The 18,547-nt window shown below is 32.3% G+C and overlaps 3 protein-coding genes and 1 long non-coding RNA gene across 4 annotated transcripts; all 4 read left to right on the forward strand.

Annotated features, from left to right (window-relative positions):
* The first annotated feature begins 2,261 nt into the window (after positions 1 to 2,261).
* LOC127107318 (uncharacterized) lies at positions 2,262 to 4,271 on the forward strand. Its single transcript, XR_007795676.1, has 3 exons — positions 2,262 to 2,791; positions 3,498 to 3,586; positions 3,958 to 4,271. It is a non-coding gene; the product is annotated as an uncharacterized LOC127107318 (long non-coding RNA).
* A 1,362-nt stretch (positions 4,272 to 5,633) lies between these two features.
* LOC127105922 (pentatricopeptide repeat-containing protein At3g09040, mitochondrial) lies at positions 5,634 to 8,841 on the forward strand. Its single transcript, XM_051043141.1, has one exon. The coding sequence runs from the start codon at positions 5,767 to 5,769 to the stop codon at positions 8,656 to 8,658; it is 2,892 nt and encodes a 963-aa protein (XP_050899098.1). The 5' UTR covers positions 5,634 to 5,766; the 3' UTR covers positions 8,659 to 8,841.
* Positions 8,842 to 8,966: 125 nt separating this feature from the next.
* On the forward strand, positions 8,967 to 12,721 carry LOC127105924 (protein RTF1 homolog). Its single transcript, XM_051043142.1, has 2 exons — positions 8,967 to 9,128; positions 10,652 to 12,721. Exon 2 carries the CDS (start codon positions 10,667 to 10,669, stop codon positions 12,632 to 12,634), a length of 1,968 nt encoding a protein of 655 aa, XP_050899099.1. The 5' UTR covers positions 8,967 to 9,128; positions 10,652 to 10,666; the 3' UTR covers positions 12,635 to 12,721.
* Positions 12,722 to 17,573: 4,852 nt separating this feature from the next.
* On the forward strand, positions 17,574 to 18,207 carry LOC127105925 (proteinase inhibitor PSI-1.2). The gene is made up of 2 exons (XM_051043143.1): positions 17,574 to 17,718; positions 17,825 to 18,207. The coding sequence occupies exons 1-2, from the start codon at positions 17,676 to 17,678 to the stop codon at positions 18,013 to 18,015; spliced, it is 234 nt and encodes a 77-aa protein (XP_050899100.1). The 5' UTR covers positions 17,574 to 17,675; the 3' UTR covers positions 18,016 to 18,207.
* The last annotated feature ends 340 nt before the right edge of the window (positions 18,208 to 18,547 follow it).

Below are 18,547 nucleotides of genomic sequence, written 5' to 3' on the forward strand. Positions count from 1 at the left end.
GAATACATGGGTGTCACACCGCAAAAAATACAGAGTCGCCACCTGATTTTATTTATTTCAAAGGAAAGGGAAAATATCGATAAAACCCTATAAGAATGGTCTTCGCAACCAAGAGCGGATTTGGAAGTTAGTTATGCAAGGGGAAGATATTATCACCCCTCACACCCGTTGTACTCATCGAGAACCATCATGCTTGTTCCGTGCGTATGGATATTGTTATCTGAAGGTTACTTACTATCGATTAATGAAGAGAAATTAGTGAAAAAATAAAATAGTTATTAATGTGCTCGCCAAGGTTTCGAACCCTTGTGCCTACGTATCCTCATTCGTGTAATAAGGAAGTCAAAACTCCGTAGTTCTGATCATAAAAAAGAGTATTTGTTGTTTGTTTTTAGTGGGAAATGTTAACGTTCATGTTCTAGCGGTTAACTTTGCTTATATGCTCACGTCATGAGAGGTTTAAGTTTTGTTTGTTTGCAGTAGAATGGATGCGCTTGGATCATATTCTAGCAGTTAAACATTATTTGTATGCTCGCGTATGAGAGACTTAAGCTTCGTTCACGGTAGAAAAAAAGTAACATGCCCTTTCTGAAAAGGTTTGAACAAGAGATGATGCCCAAAGGCATAAAATGGATTTGATTGGTTATGTTTAATTTTAGTATGGAGACAAGTATCAGACCACAAGCTAGGTACGACCGACAATCTGAATTCTTGGGAGTTGAGAGGATAATTTCATCCTAACCCCTCATTTTCATCCAAAGGAATTTTGATTGTGAAATGGTTTGGCGAGCTTAATCATCGGTACTTAGAGGCAGACAAGTATCTAACCCCTGGCTAAGTACAACCAATAATCAGAATACTCGGGAGTTGAAGGGACAATGGCATCCTAATCACACCTTTTCTCTCTCGGAGCACCAGATTGAACTCATTTTATTGTTAAGTATTTTGAATAGAAGTCAAGTAATCGGGCCACAAGCTAGGTACAATCGACAATCGAAGTACTTAAGTGTTGTGCAAAAGCACATACACCCCATTTTTGCATTCCAGTTTATTAAGAAAAGATTTTGAAAAGGCACTTGACGTTGGATCAAGCATTTGGAATTTTTTGAAATAATGTGTGAAGAATGAGATAGAGGTAGAGATAGAGATATGTTAAGAAGTAAAATGGAAGAATAGAATGGATAATGGTGATGAGATACTTGGCATTGGATCAAACACTCACATTACTTTGAAGTGAGTTTGATTTGGAAAGCACTTGACGTTGGATCAAGTGTGCTTTTTATCTTTTGAAAAATGTATTTATATCATTTGATTTTATCTTTCTAGTTAGCATGCATTGAAAGCATTAAAGGAAAGATAAACCTAAACTATTACAATTTCATGGGAAGGGGGTAACATATGCCCCACAATGGGGGGATGATACCAAACAATACAAGGGATGGAAATGGGATCAATACAAGTTACACACTAAGTACCATGCCTAAAACAATCAAGTGGCATGATGTCCCTAAATAAACAATATAATGAAAATGATAAGTGTAAGCAATTGTGATGATGGGACCACAATATGGATTAATCTTGAAGTCGCATGGTCTAAGTAAACACACAAGGAAAAATGAAGTTAGTATGGAGTCAAAGTTGAATGGAAACATGCATCAAAGTTCAACCACATTCAATGACGATTTTCAATCTAAAGGAGAATGAATCAAACATGGATAAATAATAAGGATTAATCACATGAACATGGTAAGACATGATATCTAAATAAGGCATAGTATCAAAGCAAATTAAAATGGAATTTTCAATTTAATAAGAAAATCACAATCTAATGGACAATTTGAATGGAATTAACCTAATGATAAAAATCATTATGCATAGCATACAATCAATGGATCCAAAATAACAAGGTGATTTAATCATGAATCATCTAACAATTCCACAATTTAAACCTAACCTAATATCTAAGCTAAGCACATTGATTAACATGGTGATTAAATGGAAATTAAAATCATGGTCAAAAACAATATTAAGAACCCTAATAACATTAACCATGGCCAAATTAAACAAATTTTAGATCACAAAAAAAATTAAAATATAGTAAAAAATATATTAGAAAATAATATGGAAAAATATGAGAAAAAAGAATGGCAAAAAAATGTAAAAATGAATAACAAAAAAGGGTTGGAATTGTAGACACGGGTGTAATAAGGAGATCCAGCGCATGCCTAACATGAGGCCCACCGCCAATTAGCCATTGGAAACCAGGGGATTCATGAGTAAAACAAGGTGATGTTCAACAAAGTGATGATAATCCCATACCAAGTAGGCCCAAAATGTGACAAAGCAATATCAAACAATCACTCAACATTCCAGTTCCAATGAAAATGATATTCAAATTAAAATGAAAAAATAATGCGCCAACTGAAATTGAAACATTCAAACACTCATATCAAGAAACCACCAACAACCACAACACTAGAGGTTGCCTCCGACAACGGTGGTGCACCAAGGATCAAATAAAGACCACCATCTTATGCACAATGACTCACTGGTGAAAAATATGGGGATGATTTCACGAAAATCTCACTCAAAAGCTCAAATCGAAGGCAACGACATCAAGAACCCTAGAAGTTCTAGGTTAGATTAAATGAAAACTATGAGGAATCAAGGCCTAGGATGTTAGGGCTTTGATTCCTCTTGAAAACCCCTACATCTCGATAACCAGGAAATGAAGAAATAATGGAGGTTTGGGATTACCTCGCCGGAAAAGACGCTCAGAAAAATGTCTCAAGTAAGTTCTTCCTCTTCCTTTCTCCGCTCTGTCTTGCTGCGAAACCTCTTATTCTACTTCTTCCTTTCTTGAATTCGTGAGTGAGAATGAATGTTGAGAGAGCTGAATCGAGGAAAAATGTTGAGCTGGTGAGGATCTGTGATGATGAATGAGGGAGGTTGATGATGATCGAACTCCGGGATTGAAGATTATGTAAATGTGTGAACTCTGAGAGTATTGAAATTCTGAGATGAATAAGTGATTGGAGAGATTCATGATTTGAGAGAAGTGATTATGATATGAAATGAATAGTTAGTTCAATGATTAGGGAATGATAGATTATATAGTTGGTTAAGCCTTGGGATTTGTGAGAATCAATTAGGTTCAGTTGAACTGAAATTGTTGAATTCGAGGGTGAGTTTGTTATTTTCTGTTTTGGTGATTTGCTGATGTCGAGGCAAAGTTAACTAGAATGTTAGTTAGGTGATGTAACAATGATAGTTAGTTGAGGTTCAATTAGTTGGTAATGTTAGGTTAGCTGAAATGTTCAATGTTAGGGTTAATTCAATTTGAAAGTGATGATGTGGTTGCAGGCTTGGCTCGATTTTCTGTCTTGCCATGATTAATGTGCTTGCAATGTATTGTTCAATGTATGCTAATGAAATGGTTGGAAATGGCCAAGAGTTGTTGATGCAGATGCTTGATTGATGTGTAATATTTATTGCAGGTTTGTGCTCAACTTGGTGCAGGGTCATGATGCAAGGCCTACTAAGTTGGTTTGCAATGTTGTCTACTGTTTGCCTTGCCTTGCTACAGGTTTGATGTGTTGTTGCAACTATATGGGTGTTAGGTCTGTTTTAGGCTCATGAACTTGTATGTGTTGGTCTTGCAACATGTTTTACTTTTGTGTACATGTCCTGACTTGGATGAACATTCTGGTCTGTTGGTATGTATATGCTAGGTTGGTGTTTGGTAGGCCCTTGGTTGATTGAACATGGTTGCTTGGATGTATGCTTTGGTCATGCTTATATATATGCAATGTTTGGAAATGTTGGTTATGGTTGCTAGGATGGATTGTTTTAGTCATGGTTTAGGTTGTGTCTGAAAGTGATAATGTGTTTTTTCATTTGGTTATGTGCATGCTTACTTGGACTTGTAACATTGCTTGGATGGTTTCCATTTTGTAGGATGACATGCACATGGTGACTTGTAAATGAAGAAACCATGCTAGAAAAAAGCAAACATGGATTTGGATGGTGAATCAAGGAAAATTGGATTAGGTTAGGTCTTAGGGTGGTAAAGGGGGGTCAATTGAGTTTGCTCAACGGGTTGACCAAAAAGTCAACTGTTGACCAAAAGTCAATTGTTATAAAAAATAGTCAAACTTGTAATTTTTTTGTATGTATGGACTTTGAATAATCAATGTATAAATGAAATTTGATATTTGGTATTTGTTTATGAATGAATGGATTTGAATGATATTGTATGGAAATGACTTGAATTGAATGTATGGAAATGAATTGTATGGAAACATGGACTAATAGAAATGAAATAAATTGTATGAAAATCCAATGATACAAGTGTAAGACCTAAGAACCCTAACACCTTGAATGGACAGTGAAGTGAATGTGTATGTTAGAACTTGAATGAACCAAAGACTATGGTATAAACCACCATGTCACAAATGATCAATGAATCAAGGACACTAGTATGACCCAAAGGTAATGAGACTTGGATGAAACATCAAGGACCACATGGACAACTATGAGTGAACCAACCAACAACTAGCAATGACCAGATGAAATGATAAGATGAAATGACCATGGATGAAATAAGTGGAAGTTATGGTGCCATGAGAATGGGCTTGGGACCAAAGGATAACCTTAGGCAATAGATGAACATGTAATGACTTTAAATGAACTCAATTCAACAAATGAAACCTCATAACGAACAAAGAACCAGTGACTTTGAATGGAGTTTGACCAAGCAAGAGAACATACACAAATGAATGATAGTGAACCAGATGAAATTAGGGTTAGATGCACATCCTATGAAGGATAGCCACAATTAGTGTTTAACTTCACCAAGAAGATACACATGAAACTTCAAAGCAAAACACACACAAGGATCAAAGGGACAACAAATTAGGGTTTAACTTGGTTGAGCAACCTCAAGTTGCTAGAAAACCCTAGCTTTTACTAGGTACACACAACTATGCCTTGAATCCAAGGTACCTACCCTCTTGTCTTGAACAATGCCTATGCAAGTAAAATGATTGAACCTGGAGATATGCATGTGAATTAGGGTTAAAGATCTATGTGAACGTTGTGAAGGATAGAGTAAATTTTAGAGTTAAGGACCTAGGTGAACAAGTGCAGAAATGTGGGTTCGAACTACGACATCCCATTTTATTTACTTTTAAAAGATGAATTCTAACCACTAGATCATTATTAAAATTTTTAGCATTGTTATTTGGTACGAAGATTTATCTTCGTGAAATTTGTGAATCATGATGTGTATTAACATTGAATGGATGTATCTTCAAGCTTTTATGGAATACATGGGTATTAGTGTTATAAAAAGAGGTCAAAGTAATGCCACATCTCATTCCTTTTGTTATCTAAAACATTTTTCTTAGGATAATGCTAACTTGTGCCCTAAGAACACATGTTAAGAAGTAATATAAAAATATTTTCTTGAAATTTATATATCATTTTTATTTAAATTTTATAATTAATGTTTTTATTACTTTTTTTCAATATAAATTTTCTATTTATGAATCGTTTAAGATTTTCGGGTACTGTCGGGTACTTCTTTTCTTCTTAATAGTTACTTTCCCTATGGTACAATTCTGTTTCTTACGGAATAGCATAACTCCTAATTATAGTATATTTGACCTTTGAAAAAGAAAGAACTTATTCCTGCGGATGCATTAGGGACAAAAACGAGAAGTACTACCTACCCACATAAAATTCAAATCATCTGAGTTTGCATAGATGCACATAACACTAGCACTTAGAGTAAACTACATGTTAAGAACAACAACTCATCATTCTCATTTCATCAATTTCCAATTCTTCCACCAATTTCCCAAACTCATTCACTCCAACAACCAACCTAATAATGCCACTAACCACCTCCCATTTGAAACCTTTACAACCAATTCAAATTCACTCATTTCCATTTACTCCCGCCAAGGCTTATTCCAGAAAGTTCTCCAAACTTACACCTTATTAATAAACTCATCTCAACAACCAAACCAATCAACATTCTCAACCACTTTATCATCGTGTACAAAGCTCGAAAGCCTCGAGTTCGGTAAGTTAGTTCACACCTCTATAATTAAAAAAGGATTCGAATCCGATTCGTTAATCCATCGGAGCCTCGTTCATTTCTATACGAAATGCAAGTGTTTGAGTTCGGCTCGGACATTGTTCGGTTCGGCATTGGAATCAGATTTGTTGTTGCCTCTCGATGTATCTTCGTTGACGGCTTTGATTGGTGGTTATGCGAATGTTGGTCTGTATGAAGAAGCACTCCACGTGTTTGATGAAATGCGGAGTGGTTTTGTTTTGGATGAATTGGCGTTTGTGACTGTTTTGAATGCTTGTGTGAGTTCCGGGAAGTTGGATTACGCGCGTGAGTTGTTTGATGAGATGGAGATGGGTGGTTGTGATAATGTTGTTGTGTGGAATGTTATGATTTCTGGTCATGGGAAGAGGGGTTATTATAAGGAGGCGGTTGGGTTTTATCGGGAAATGAGGAAGAATGGTGTGGAGTCGTCGAGGTCTACGCTTGCGAGTGTTTTGAGTGCGATTGCTGGGTTGGGTGAGTTTGATTATGGTTTGTTGGTTCATGGAGAGGCTGTTAAGCTAGGTTTTGAGTCGAGTGTTTATGTGGTGAGTTCTTTGGTTAATATGTATGGGAAGTGTGGAATGTTGTGTGATGCGAAGAAAGTGTTTGATGTTGTGTGTGAAAGAAACGTTGTTACGTGGAATACGATTCTTGGAGTTTACGCGCAGAATGGTTGTTTAAGTGGTGTTATGGAGTTGTTTTCTGAAATGATGGGGTCTGGAATTGATCCGGATGAGTTTACGTACTCTAGCATTTTGAGTTCGTGTGCTTGCTTTGAATTCTTAGATATCGGGCGGCAGTTGCATTCGACTATTATCAAGAAAAGGTTTACTGATAATTTATGTGTGAATAATGCATTGGTAGATATGTATGGTAAGGCTGGAGCTTTGATGGAAGCTAGAAAACAATTTGAGCAGATGAAATATCGAGATAATATTTCTTGGAATGCTATTCTTGTTGGATACGTGCAAGAAGAAGAGGAAACTAATGCTTTCAACATGTTTCGGAGGATGAATCGATTTGGCGTTGTACCAGACGAGGTATCTATGGCTAGTATTCTTAGTGCTTGTGGAAATATTAAGGCACTAGAAGCAGGACTACAGTTTCATTGCTTTTCAGTTAAGTTGGGTTTAGAGACGAACCTTTTTGCTGGAAGCTCTCTTATTGACATGTATTCCAAATGCGGAGGAATCAAAGATGCACGTAAAGTTTATTCTACCATGCCCGAGTGGAGCGTGGTTTCCATGAATGCCCTGATCGCAGGATATGCTCTAAAAGATGCAAAAGAAGCAATTAATCTTTTGCATGAGATGCAGATGTTGGGATTAAATCCATCTGAAATCACATTTGCCTCACTCATAGATTGTTGTAAAGAACCTCCTATGGTATTTTTAGGGATGCAGCTCCATTGTGCTATATTAAAGAAGGGTCTTTTATGTGGTAGTGAATTCTTAGGTACCCCTTTGTTGGGGATGTATATGGACTCACAGAGGATGGAAGACGCAAACGTTCTTTTCTCCGAGTTATCTAACCTTAAAAGCATTGTACTGTGGACAACCTTAATTTCTGGACATATTCAAAATGATTGCAGTGATGAGGCCTTAAAACTGTACCGTGAAATGCGAAACAACAATATCTTACCAGACCAAGCAACATTTGTAACTGTTCTGCGAGCTTGTGCGCTCTTATCCTCACTGCAAGACGGTAAAGAGATGCATTCTCTAATCTTTCATACTGGTTTTGACCTAGATGAATTAACTAGCAGTGCCCTCGTAGATATGTATGCTAAATGTGGAGATGTAGAAAGTGCTGCAAAAGTTTTTGATGAACTGGCGATAAAAAAGGACGCGATTTCTTGGAATTCAATGATTGTTGGGTTTGCTAAAAATGGTTATGCAGATAGGGCACTGAGGGTCTTTGATCAGATGGCTCAATCAAATGTTTCACCAGATGATGTCACATTCCTTGGAGTGCTCACTGCCTGTAGTCATGCCGGGTTGGTTTCTGATGGTCGTCGGATTTTCGACAACATGGTAAACTATTATGGAATTTGTCCGAGAGTAGATCACTACGCTTGCATGGTTGATCTACTTGGCCGATGGGGTTTTCTTGAAGAAGCTGAAGGGTTTATTGGCAAACTAGATGTTGAACCTAATGCAATGATTTGGGCTAACTTATTGGGTGCTTGCAGAATACACGGGGATGAAAAAAGGGGACAGAAAGCAGCCGAGAAACTTATCGAATTAGAACCACAAAATTCTTCTCCGTATGTACTACTTTCTAATATGTATGCTGCATCAGGACATTGGGATGAAGCTAGATCTTTGAGGAGAACAATGATACAGAGAGAAATCCAAAAGATGCCCGGGTGTAGCTGGATTGTTCTGGGGCAGATAACAAACTCATTTGTTGCGGGTGATTTATCACACCCTAGTTCTGATGAAATTTCACATGTTTTGAAGCATCTGACAGCACTCATGAGAGACAATAGATTGCAGGAAGATGGACTTTCCCATTCTGGGCAAGTTTGTTGATCAAAATAATGGGAAAAGAAAAAGATGGAAATAACTTATCCTTTATTTTATTTTTAAAATGTTTCATATTGTTTTTGGAAAGAGATAGAAAGGAAATGATAATTCGCAAAGGTCGGATAAAATGTATTCTTATTATCTTTTTGTAAATTGGTAGAAATAATATTTGCATTCTGTGATGCATGAGTAATGACTTATCGCTGTTCGGATGTTTATTGCTGTGAACTAGATATTATAGAACTGAAAACTGCAGAAAGACCAAAAGACGGCTCTCATATGGCATTGATATTCCTAGTAGAATATAAACTGCTGCTGTTGCAGAATGCATTATAAAATTTACATCTACTATTCAGAAAACAAAGTTGCACTCTCCATCTCTTACATGCTTCCATACTTCCCCTTTTCTTTGTTCTTATTTGAACAGGAGATTCAGTTTCAGCTTTGCTTGGACTGGTTTCTTTCAGGCTCATAAGGTTAGCTGCTTTACATTTTTTATTTTTTATGATTTGTTGATATGAATCAATGATATTAATTATGAAATATCTTTGAAGCTTTACATGTTAGTTTTCATCTTAGTTGAATCATATCATAATGATGCAATTTATAGGGATAGGTCCATTGGATTTTTTTTTCTATCACTAGAAATCAAAGTTGGCACCTCAGAATTTACAAGCCTCACAAACTTTACAATGACAATACACACCAACACTTGCACTAGACCGAGAGCACTTGTTCTGACAACTTAGTGTATGAAAGATGAAATAGATTTTATTTTTTACTAGGAGTTAACCATTAGTTAGTATTACAAAACAAATGTTTATAGTTAGTTATATACATATATGCGAACACTTAATTTAAATAAAACTTTAAACTTTACAAAGATTTTTTTAATTTAAATTAACAATATTATATCTCATTTTGAAAAAATAGATTAATTTGTTAAAGGTATTGTGTTATTTTTAAACGAATTTTTATACAGATGTTTTATATAGGAAAATAGTAATTTTTATATACATAAATCATTTTTACAGCTTAGTAGTTTGAGTACAAAATAAAAAAAAATCCAACTCAAAATTTTCTTAAACAAAATAATTACAGATATTCTTATAAAAAATTACATTACAAACTTAATCCACACTCTAATTTAAAATAAACCCGGTAGCAGTTTATAAATTATACTATATTATATATGACTATTATAATAATAATAATAATAATAATAATAATAATAATAATAATAGTAATAGTAATAATAATAATAATAATAATAAATCATAATCATAATAATAATAATAATAATAATAAAAAAAATCATAATCATAATCATAATAATAATCATAAAAAGATCATAATAATAATCATAATCAAATCATAATAATAATCATAATCAAATCATCATCATCATCATCATAATAATAATAATAATAATAATAATAATAATAATAATAATAGTAATAATAATATATTTTAGCAAAAGTAAATAAATAAATAAATAGCAATATATAGCCTTAAAAATCTTATACTGTTTTGATCTAAAAGAATGAGTCAAACAATACGTGTGCATTGTGTACATAACTATAGGAGTTTGTTTCTAAAAATAAGTAGTTCTGATTAATTTTCATGATTATCGTATATCAAATCACAACAGAGGACTAAATCACAGCAAAAGATATCCAAAATTGCTGAATGTTATAATCTATACAACAATCAACATTTTATACTTTCTATATTGAGTTTGTTAACAAGAGTTGTTCTTTGGTTTTGTCTTTCCATTACACATCTGCGTCTTTGCTAAGGTATTTCCTTAAACTATGTTTTTTCGCTTTAGTTTCATCTTTTTATTGAATGCATGTGTTTCATATTACAACATTAATATATACTTCGATTATTTCGAGAGATTAATCTTTGTAGTTACATATGAATATGTTATTGTTTCAAACTAAAAGAAGCCGTGTTATTTCAATGATTTTCAATTTCTTGGTGTCATGCATAACAGGAACACTGATAGAAGATGGCAGATTTGGAAAACATGCTTCTTGAGGCAGCAGGTAGAAAGAATTCTCCGGTGAGAAAGCGACAAAAGCTTCGAAACTCAAGATCATCGAAACACGGTGATGCATCATTCTCTGATAATGGAAGTGATTCCAAAGAGGAAGACTCTGATAAAGGTGTTGGTAAAGGAAACAAAAGGCCAACAACAATTGCGTCCAATGTTCCATTGAAGAAGAGATTGGAATTGGAAAACACCAAAAGAGGTAACAATAATAATATTAGTAATGAAGATAAAAACAGAGGCGGAGAAGGGAATGATTTGAAGGATGAAGGTGGTGCGGATAGCAGTGAAGAATCTGATGCTGCTGCTAAAGATCTTTACAAGAATGAAGATGACAAAAAAAGGCTTGCTAAGATGACAGAACTCGAAAGAGAAATGATTTTATCTGAAAGAGCGACGGAAAAAGGCGACAGAGAGTTAAAAGAGAAAATGATCATGAGAATGAAGAGAGAAAACAGTAATAGTGCACTTGCAAAAGGTTCTAGTTCGAATAATCGATCATCACCCCGACCTCCGTCTACCAAGGTTCGTTCGTCAGCTCGGAACGCCGAGAAAACAGCTGCAAAAGGCGATGTACTAAGCGAATTGCGCGCGAAGAGAATGAAGCAACAAATCACAGACCATCATGGAAAATCGGAAATGAAGAAAAAGAAAAAAAAATTGGAAGTTAGTCGAAGTAGCTCAAGTGAAAGTGAGAGTGTTGTGAGATCAGAAAGTGAAAAAGAATCTTCTTCTTCCGATGATGATGGTGAGTTAGTTGACAGTGATGATGATAAGAATATGGATGAATTAGACAAACCAACATTTGAAGAGATAAAGGAAATTACCATAAGAAGATCAAGGCTTGTGAAATGGTTGAATGAACCGTTTTTTGAGGAACTAATAGTTGGTTGTTTTGTGAGAATTGGCATTGGAAAATCAGATAATGTACCTGTTTATAGACTCTGCATGGTTCAAAAAGTTGAGTGTGGTGATCCTAAGAAACACTATAAGGTAGAAAATAGAGTTACTCATAAGTACTTAATTTGTGTTTGGGGGAGTGAAAATTCTGCTGCTAAATTTCAAGTTGCTGTAGTTTCTGATTCTTCACCATTAGAGAAAGAATTCAAACAATGGACACGAGAAGTTGAGAGAACATGTAGCTACATGCCTAGTAAGAAAAACGTATCGGATAAAAAGGAGGCAATAAAAAAAATAAACTCATACGTTTACTCGGCTGCTACGGTGAAACAGATGTTGGAGGAGAAAAAAGCCGCGCCATCTAGGCCATTGAATATTGCAGTAGAAAAGGATAAGTTAAAGAGGGAAATGGAAATAGCGAAGAGCAAAAACGACGACGCGTGGATGGAGAGGATTATAACAAAGCTGGGAGAATTGGAAGCAATGCGTCGTGCTAGAGAGAACGATGTGAAGGCTATTAGGCTTGAAGAGATGAACAAAAAGAATCGCGTTGAGAATTTTAAAAACTTATCCGAGCATAGAAATATGAACGCGAATTTGAAAGAGGGAGAGAAAGGGTATGATCCATTTTCAAGGAGATGGACAAGGTCAAGAAACTACTACAATGAAGATCAGAGTAAAGAGAGTAAAGAAGAAGATAAAGGAGAAAAAGATGATAAGAAAGTTGGTGTTGAGGCTACAAAAGAATCATTGAAAGAAGCTGCTGATGCAGGGAAATTGATTGATACTAATGCTCCTGTGGATGTTGGAACAGAATCAAACATGTTGCATGATTTTGAGTTGTCAATTTCATTGGCTGAACTAAAGAAATTTGGTGGAACACAAGAAGAAAGAAGAAGTGTGTTTTTTGATAGGAAACAGAAAATAGAAGCAACAATTGGTTATCAAGTACCTGAAAATGATGGCAGAAAACATCTTCTTACATTATCCATTAGTGACTATAAGAGAAGAAGGGGGCTTCTTTGAATTAGACATATTAAATATATTATTATAACTATTGTATTTTTTTCTGGCATGGTCCGAATTAAATATTGTTATTCGTGTTAAGCATATTATTTGAGTTTAATAGACATTGACAATGTAAAATAGTTAACCTTTATTATGTCATTAAAATAAGGGACTCTAATCACAAGATGTGAATTATAATATTTAGAAATTAAGATTAAATTAATAAATGTTAAACAAAAACCTAATTGTGTTAGTTCAGACAATCAGAAATAAAACATTCGAGAAGAGAAAATAAGGAAATATCGAAGAAAAAAAATATTGAAAATAAAGAGATAGAGATAAAGAGATTGCATCAAATATTTATATAAGTTTGGTATAACCACTTAAGCTATTCGTGTCTTTAAGAGTTTCTTCAGAGTTTCAATAATAAAATATTTAGCTTTTCTCAGGTTATGCCAAAGAACCTTCTTACAAGAAATGATAGAAGGTTGACCGCCAAACAAAACAAATTTTTAACAAGATAAGTTCAATACCGAAATTGAGATTTAACGGGCTAATTGATGACAATTCTAACAAGTGTACTAGTCTCGTTGAAGTAATAAATTAAATTCATCTCCACATGAATTGCGAATTTTAACAAGGTAACAATAGTCAAATTAAAGTAAATAACGAAAGGGTTTATTTAATATCAATTCGGTTCTAGAATAAAACGAGAAACTAATTGGAATAAAATTCAAGAGTTAAAGGCGATTAGATCTTCTTTCGACTCCCCTACTTATACTTGTTGATGAGTTATGCATTAACTGAATTTATAATATGTTAAAGTCTAGCGGCGAATTAACAGAGCTACTACACCAAATTCTTTGGTGTACAACTCACTAATCAACACAATAATTCCCTAATTCCTTAGTCCAATTTAGAGTTAAATTTGGCGTTATAAGTTTGTTAATTCAAAATCCACAACTTATAATTACATATTCCCACTTAATTACTAAGTTGAATAATTTCCTTAAATCGGATCGGTAAACCTATAGTCAATAATCCCTACTCGTCTGAAATCGATTCATGCATTCCTCAATACATATAAAACACTAAAATCAAGAACAATTAAATAATGACAATAACATAAAATAATTCAATTAACATCAAACAACCATATGATCAAACGAGTGCAAACAAGTTTGTCTAAAAGGACCTAATTTAAGGAATCTAGTCACCCATAATCCATGTAACAATTACCACGAGTTTAGATAAAGAGATCATTAAATACAATGAAGATGTCTTTAATGGCTTCCAAAACCCTTAAAATCCTCGCTTAGAACTCCAAATTGTCACTTTCTCTATAAAATTCAAAACTCCTAAAAAGTAGTAAAAAATACCTATTTATAGCAATTACTACATGACAGGTTTGCATAGTATCGCACCCGCATTGCAAATTATCGCGACCATGATGAGATCATCGCGTGCGTGTGAAATCCAGAGGCAAATGCTTCTATTTTTTTTCCTATTCTACAATATTTTCACTAAGTTCATATTTCTTCCTTTTGATAAAATTTTGCTCACTTCTTCACACTCTGACATTCCTTTTGCTCATTATTCCGCTGATTTCATCCAAAATTGCTCATCATTATTATGTAATGACCGACTGTCATCACAATCCCTAACTTACTATTTTTCCTGTCCTCAAGTAACCTATATGTGTAACACCTTAAAACCCCAATTTATAATTATAAGGAATAAAACAATTATAAACAACTATTTCACATAGGATGTCACACAATCTCCACAAACAATCTACTATGTAATACTTATTAAATAAAATATTTAATTCAAAACACATGTCATCGCATGCTCACCTTTACTTAGCCTCATTACCGCGTAATTAATCATTAAAAACAACTACTCAATCAAATAAGTTCAAATATGAATTTTATTTAGCATTTAACTCAACCAGGGTAACATGCCTTCAAATCAAAGCAACTCAAAACCAGCAGTTATAACATTTAATTTCACAATAATGACTCATAATAAAATAAAACATAACGTTCTTCCGTCCAGTGTTACAAATCATAGCAATGATAATCTAAAAACGTGTAAAACTGGAAAAGAAGAATAGTCTCAACATCATCCTTCATCTCTAAAGCAACTACTCATCTACCTTCTTGTTTGTACCCCAAGAAGGAGCGCAGAAAACCATAACGAAAACATATGAGTGGTGGGTGACTATAGAATTTTAAAGTCGTGTGGAAGAGAGAAAATACGAGTAGGAGAACGAGAGTTGGCTTGGAGAGTAAGGCGACTGAGAGAAACACGAGCAAAAGAGTGAGGGGTCGAGGGCTACGTGAAATAGTCACTATTGAAAGGAAGGAATAGTGAAAGTTAAAAAATAATTTGTTTTTTGTTTTTTTTTTGGTAGAAATTTTTCTATATATAAAATTTAACTCATGTATATATTATTATATTATAATACTATATCATATATTATTTTTTATATATTATATATTTCTTTTTTATAAAATAGTATATTAGATTAATTCATTTATACAATATTCACTTAAGAAAATGTACATCCGTTATTTGCTTAATTAGTTACTATAATTTATATTTTGGGTTATAAAATTAAACAATTATTTTTTGTCCATCTAAATTTACATTTGTTTTAAATTTAATAGGACTAATAGAGATTTAATTATAATAATATTTTAAATTTACACTTAGGGTATCTATTGTCACATGCTAATACTTCAAATGACACTTTATTAACAAAATTATCACCGTGTTTTCTTATTTATATTTGTTTTTAGTATAATGGGTGTAAGTTTTAAAATTACATTCTTCTTTTTGCACTAGTGCTTACGATTACAAAAGATTTTCTCCTTCTCAGACTTAGGATTTCAAATTCAGCCTTCTCAAATCTTTCCTAATAGTATTGTGCCTTCTTCGTCAGATACATCTTGTCTTATTTTCTCTAATCTCTAATCTCTAATCTCTTATATTCTTTCTTTTTCACCTTCTCATTTTTATACTAATGTTCTCTTTTTCAATTTTGTTTTTATCACACATCCTCTTCTCTAATCTCTGATATCTTCAGTTATTTCTTTTTCATCTTCACTGATCTCTTATCTCCTTTTATTTTTTTTGTTTCATTATAATATTTTTGATATTGTTTTAGGTTTATTATTCCACCTTTGTCTAATATGATTTTTAAATATTAAATGAGATGTTGTTGTACAAATAAAATGAATTTTATTGTTATTTGGTAGTGTACGAATGATTAAATAAAAATTTATGTTGTCATCTATATGTGTATATACGACTTAATAAGTTTTTTTGTAAGAACATGGACCAACCAAACCGAACAAAATCATATTGATTTGGTTTGGTTCAATTTTATTTATAAAATCCAACCAAATCAAATCAAACCGCATATTTTTTCTCTTGCAGTTCAGATGACTTTTAACGTCAAAGTCGCTCAAACCACATCACGAACATTCCCATGTTTCACATTCAAACGATTTCGACACTATATACTCAATCATCATGGTCACAGTCGACATCAGATCTATGATGAAACTTTCCATTTTACAATATCTGAGTAGTTTTAGAGTGAAATGAGTATGATTGTTGAATGTGTTTTTAAGAGTTGGATGATGAATCAAGTATTGAAAAAAATTGATTGAAAAAAAATTGTTTAATTTTATATTCGAAGTTTAATTTTATATTCCCTTTTATAATATTATTACAGTCATTTTGTCAATCATAATAATATCTCATTTTTAACGCGCATTTGTTTAATTTTATTTTAAGTTTAAATTAGTTAAGTTTCAAATTAGTTTCAAAAATATTTTTTAAAAATATGTTAAAATAAGTTTAAATTTTTATGTCATGATTTAACACCAACACTAAAAGAAATTAAAATTTATATTTATGCATTCTTGTAAAAAAAATTAAAGAGCACATATTAAGAGCTAAAAAATTAAATATATATAAGTCAGCAAAATTGTTTACTTTTTTTCCAATAAGCGATTGAAACTTTAATGTTACCTATTTCTAATGAGAAATGATAAGTTGACAACTTTTTTTACATAAACACACACCATATATTTATACATAGCATTCATTCTAATTTTTTACACCAAATATAAAAAGTAGTTACATGCTAAAACTAAATCCTACTTTATACATTATCAATGTAAAATTTACACCGTTAATATATCTTTCAAATAATCAAGTAATTGTGATTAATCACTGTCAGTGTTTATCAATTAAATTCATAAATAAAATGTGCATTGCTTAATCAAAAATGGACCGGCCACATTTATAAGAGAGGAATGAAATAAGTATAAAAAGTTCCTTGAAATATTTTTTTTCAGGATAATTATTTATTCCTTTATAACAAACATAAATATTTTATATTTTCAACTTAGATTTTCGAAAATAAATTTTTAATCTCTGAAGCAAACACCTCTAAGATATCAATTTATTTTAATTTTTAGAAAAGAAAAACTCACAATTTTTTTATTAATGTCCCACCTTTCACCTATGCTAAATAGTGAGAACACTATTATTGAATTTGCTTCCTTTTTGGAATTGCAAGGCTTTAATTTGACTTTAGTGTGAATGCTTTATTTTAACTTTGGTATTTAAGTATTGCTATTCCTTTTCCTCTACAAGCTTCTAATATTATTCATTGAGTCAAATATAAACAAATACGACTATCCAAAAATAAATATTAAAAAATTGTAATTGAAATCAATTGGCATAAAATATTGAATTTAAGTATAAATCATTCATTTCATATCAACTATAAATTAATAAAATATTGAATATATAAAAAAATTAATTTGTATAACTAATATTTTAATATAATATTTTTTGTCATATTTATATATTTCAAAATAAATTTAAATTTATATTAATTGTATCTACAAAATATTACAATATCTAATAAAACATACCAAAAACTAAACAACCAACATATGATTCCTTTCATATATGCATGTTATTGTTTTTTGGTGCTATAAATATGAGACATAAGTTTCATCAGTTGTAAAGAAAAATGGCTTTAAAGATTGAGACTATCCTTCTTGTCATTGTTTTTGGTAAATCTTTGAACTCTTATCTACTCTCTTCATTTTCTTTTTCTTTCTAAAACCAAAAACTAAACTCATAAATTTATAAAATATAACTTTGGTGTTTGTATTTCAGGTGCAATTCTTTTGGAAGGAAATCTGAAAATTGTTGATGGTTGCCCCCAATTTTGCTATGATGATTCTGCATATATGATCTGTCCTTCTTCAGGAAATCAACACCTCAGTCCATCATGCAACTGTTGTTTTGCATCCAAAGGTTGTACAATTTACAAAGCAGATGGAACTTCTCTTTGTACTAAGAATTGAAATATATGTGCATGTGATGTGAATGTCTTTTCACGTAAAGAAAGATCATTCTTCTAAATTTCAATAAATATGAATAATTTGTATCATAAAAAAAATTATAATAAGTTATTATAATATGAAAAATACAACACTTGTAAGGTTAAATTTCAATATTTCATATATTTTCAATCACAATTAAATTTTAGAAAGAAACATGTATGTGTAATTTTTAAAGTAACATATATTTTGAGAAAAGTGGATAATAGAATACTTATATGAAGAAAATTGTTTTGGTTAATTTATTCATTCATAAAGTCACTTCTTCATTTTTTTTTATTTCAGTTACGATTTGCCATGCAAAAAGTAATAGATTAATATATTTTCTTTACATATTATATTTTTGAAAAACTTATTTTTTTTCCACTTTGAAAAATCATGAATGGAAAGTGTATACACAAGAAAGAATCGGAAAACTTTACCACATATTGAGATGGAGCTTCTCGAACATCTAAAGATTATATAAATATTTGAATTTCCATTAAAGTATTTTGAC

Source organism: Lathyrus oleraceus, chromosome 7 (assembly GCF_024323335.1).
Source record: "Lathyrus oleraceus cultivar Zhongwan6 chromosome 7, CAAS_Psat_ZW6_1.0, whole genome shotgun sequence".
Classification (NCBI taxonomy): domain Eukaryota; kingdom Viridiplantae; phylum Streptophyta; class Magnoliopsida; order Fabales; family Fabaceae; genus Lathyrus; species Lathyrus oleraceus.

Excerpts from the sequence above, each read along its gene's own strand:
- LOC127105922 (XM_051043141.1), top strand. The coding sequence starts at position 5,767 with ATGCACATAACACTAGCACTTAGAGTAAACTACATGTTAAGAACAACA.
- LOC127105924 (XM_051043142.1), top strand. The coding sequence starts at position 10,667 with ATGGCAGATTTGGAAAACATGCTTCTTGAGGCAGCAGGTAGAAAGAAT.
- LOC127105925 (XM_051043143.1), top strand. The coding sequence starts at position 17,676 with ATGGCTTTAAAGATTGAGACTATCCTTCTTGTCATTGTTTTTG. Across the intron at positions 17,719-17,824 it reads CCTTCTTGTCATTGTTTTTG|GTGCAATTCTTTTGGAAGGA; the intron begins GTAAATCTTTGA and ends TTTGTATTTCAG.